This window comes from Galeopterus variegatus, unplaced genomic scaffold (genome assembly GCF_000696425.1).
Source record: "Galeopterus variegatus unplaced genomic scaffold, G_variegatus-3.0.2 Scaffold1175, whole genome shotgun sequence".
Lineage (NCBI taxonomy): Eukaryota > Metazoa > Chordata > Mammalia > Dermoptera > Cynocephalidae > Galeopterus > Galeopterus variegatus.
The window spans coordinates 381,693-383,785 of record NW_007727286.1 but is presented as its reverse complement, the minus strand read 5'-3'; the positions used below and the strand labels follow the sequence as shown (position 1 = coordinate 383,785).

At 39.3% G+C, this 2,093-nt stretch overlaps 1 protein-coding gene across 1 annotated transcript in view; it reads right to left on the bottom strand.

Moving 5' to 3' along the window:
* The window catches only part of OPALIN (oligodendrocytic myelin paranodal and inner loop protein), a 17,993-nt gene that overhangs the window by 7,818 nt on the left and 8,082 nt on the right, over positions 1-2,093 (bottom strand). The window contains exon 4 of the mRNA XM_008575367.1: positions 1,317-1,436. Coding sequence (XP_008573589.1) covers positions 1,317-1,436 — 120 coding nt within the window. The remainder of the gene's footprint in view (positions 1-1,316; positions 1,437-2,093) is intronic.

Genomic DNA, 2,093 nt, shown 5'->3' with positions numbered 1-2,093 from the left:
GAACATTACCAGCACCCCAGAGGCCCCTCATACTCTTTTCCAGTCTCCCCCTGTGTAACCACTGTCCTGAAATCCATCACCATAGATTAGTTTTGTCTGTTTTTCAATATCGTGTGGATGCAGATATAAGGTATGCACTCTTTTGTGTCTGGCTTCATTTTCTCAACACTGTAAAATCCAGCTGTGATCTAGCATGTTCTCCCTCACTTCTGAGCTGAGTTGGTCATAAGAATCACTGTTGAGCCCGGTACAGTGCTTGGCGACAGTTCACCTACTAAACTTTTTCTGATCCTGGAAAGAAATGCACCAGCTCGGTAGAGCATTATTATCCCCATTTTATAAATGACCAAATCCAGTCTTGGTAACGTAAGTGACACACTCACTGCTTCTTTCCCAGCTGTAACAACCGGAGAGGAAGTCTGTGTGGAAAAAGAAGATGTGTTGTAAGAGAACAAAGTCTATAGAACAAATATCACACAAGACAATCTGTCTAAGGTTAAGCTGTGATGCCTAAAATTCACCCCTTCNAAGTTGTGACGGTCAGCTCTGTACCCCATGAATATGCATAACCAATAAAATAAAGTAAAATAAAAAAAAATAAAAAAAAAAAGAAAATGTCAAGTCACTTGTCCAGGATCATATAAAGTAGCATAGAGTTAGGATTAGAACCTCAGTTTTCTATCTTCCTTTAATTCTTGCCAGTGTGAGCACAACCATGAATGTTCATAAATAGAGAATGAAATTAGAACCCAGACTCCACGTGACACAGTTGGATCACAAAGAACCTGGGTGGCCTTTGAGTGCTGAGCATAGTGGCATTTGGGGAGAGGAAGGATGGGTGTAGATTTCCTTGTGAATTTCATGTGTTCAGATGTGAGAAAAGGGCAAAGATAAACAGAGCCACATACTTCTGGACATATCCCTCCTGTAGTCATCTCAGCACCTTTTTATCTCCTGTCTTTCCTAACATTATCTCCATCTGCTCTTTGTGAAGCTTGTGACCTTTTGTTTCTCAGCTTTAGAAAACATACACACTGTACAGACATGTGTTTACCATGGCAACAAATGTCCCTCTCCGATACTACTTTTTGCCACCCCAAATACTCTCCTTGTTGCCAGGGATTTCCTCACGTGACCTGAGGGTTGGAGCATAATGCCGAGCCGAAGATGGACATGATGACTCTGACACACCTCCACCATCTCGTCCTCTGGAAACAGACATGAGTCACGAATTCTGACACCCTTAGCCCAAAAGCCAGTTCACTGAAATACTGATTCCTGTCTACACATCTAGACCCCAGGAAGCAGGTAATCACCTCTGTGGACTCATGGCTGCTTCTTCTCCGGTGAATCAAAGTAAATAGTAAAGCCACCAGCAGGGCTGTGGCCACCAGGGATGGGATGCCTGCTGCTAAGCCAAGAGAGGGTCCACAGTCCTGTCACAGAAAGAAAAGCATGAATTAGGGGAAACCCAGATTCTTCAAGAATAAAGGAAACATTCAATAGATCAAAAATAAAACAAAAAACCTGTATGGATTCTAAATGTCATACACAAAATCAAAAGAGTAATGAAATCCTGTGAAAAAAATCTTTAACATATAAATGACTCACTTTCATAGGACTTAATTTACATAGTTTAAATTATTTAGAAAGGGTGATAATCCAGTAGAAAAGTGGGTGAAGGATATTCCTAGGAACAGAAACACAAATGTCTCAACGTAAGAAAAGCTGAGGTACAATTCAAAGCAACAATTAGATACCATTTAAACCTAGTGGTTTGGCAAACAGTAAAAGCTTTTATTCTATACTACCCTATTTTCACATAATTTTTTAAAAATTTATTTACACTAAATGTATTAACCAATTAATTTTCAATTCCCTCTTTGCTTTGTTCTGAGTGGAATAGCCATGTTTGTAGCACATAAGTTTTCAGATTTGCTGATTTTCTGGAAATATCAAAGATGTTCTGCAGAATCCCTGTAAATGTACAACTCACATAATGCTGGATTCCCCTTTGCTTTTGGAGGGGTGATTTTACTGAAGAATAACAAAAGTATATAAATCATAAATATATAGGTTGATGACTTTTCTCA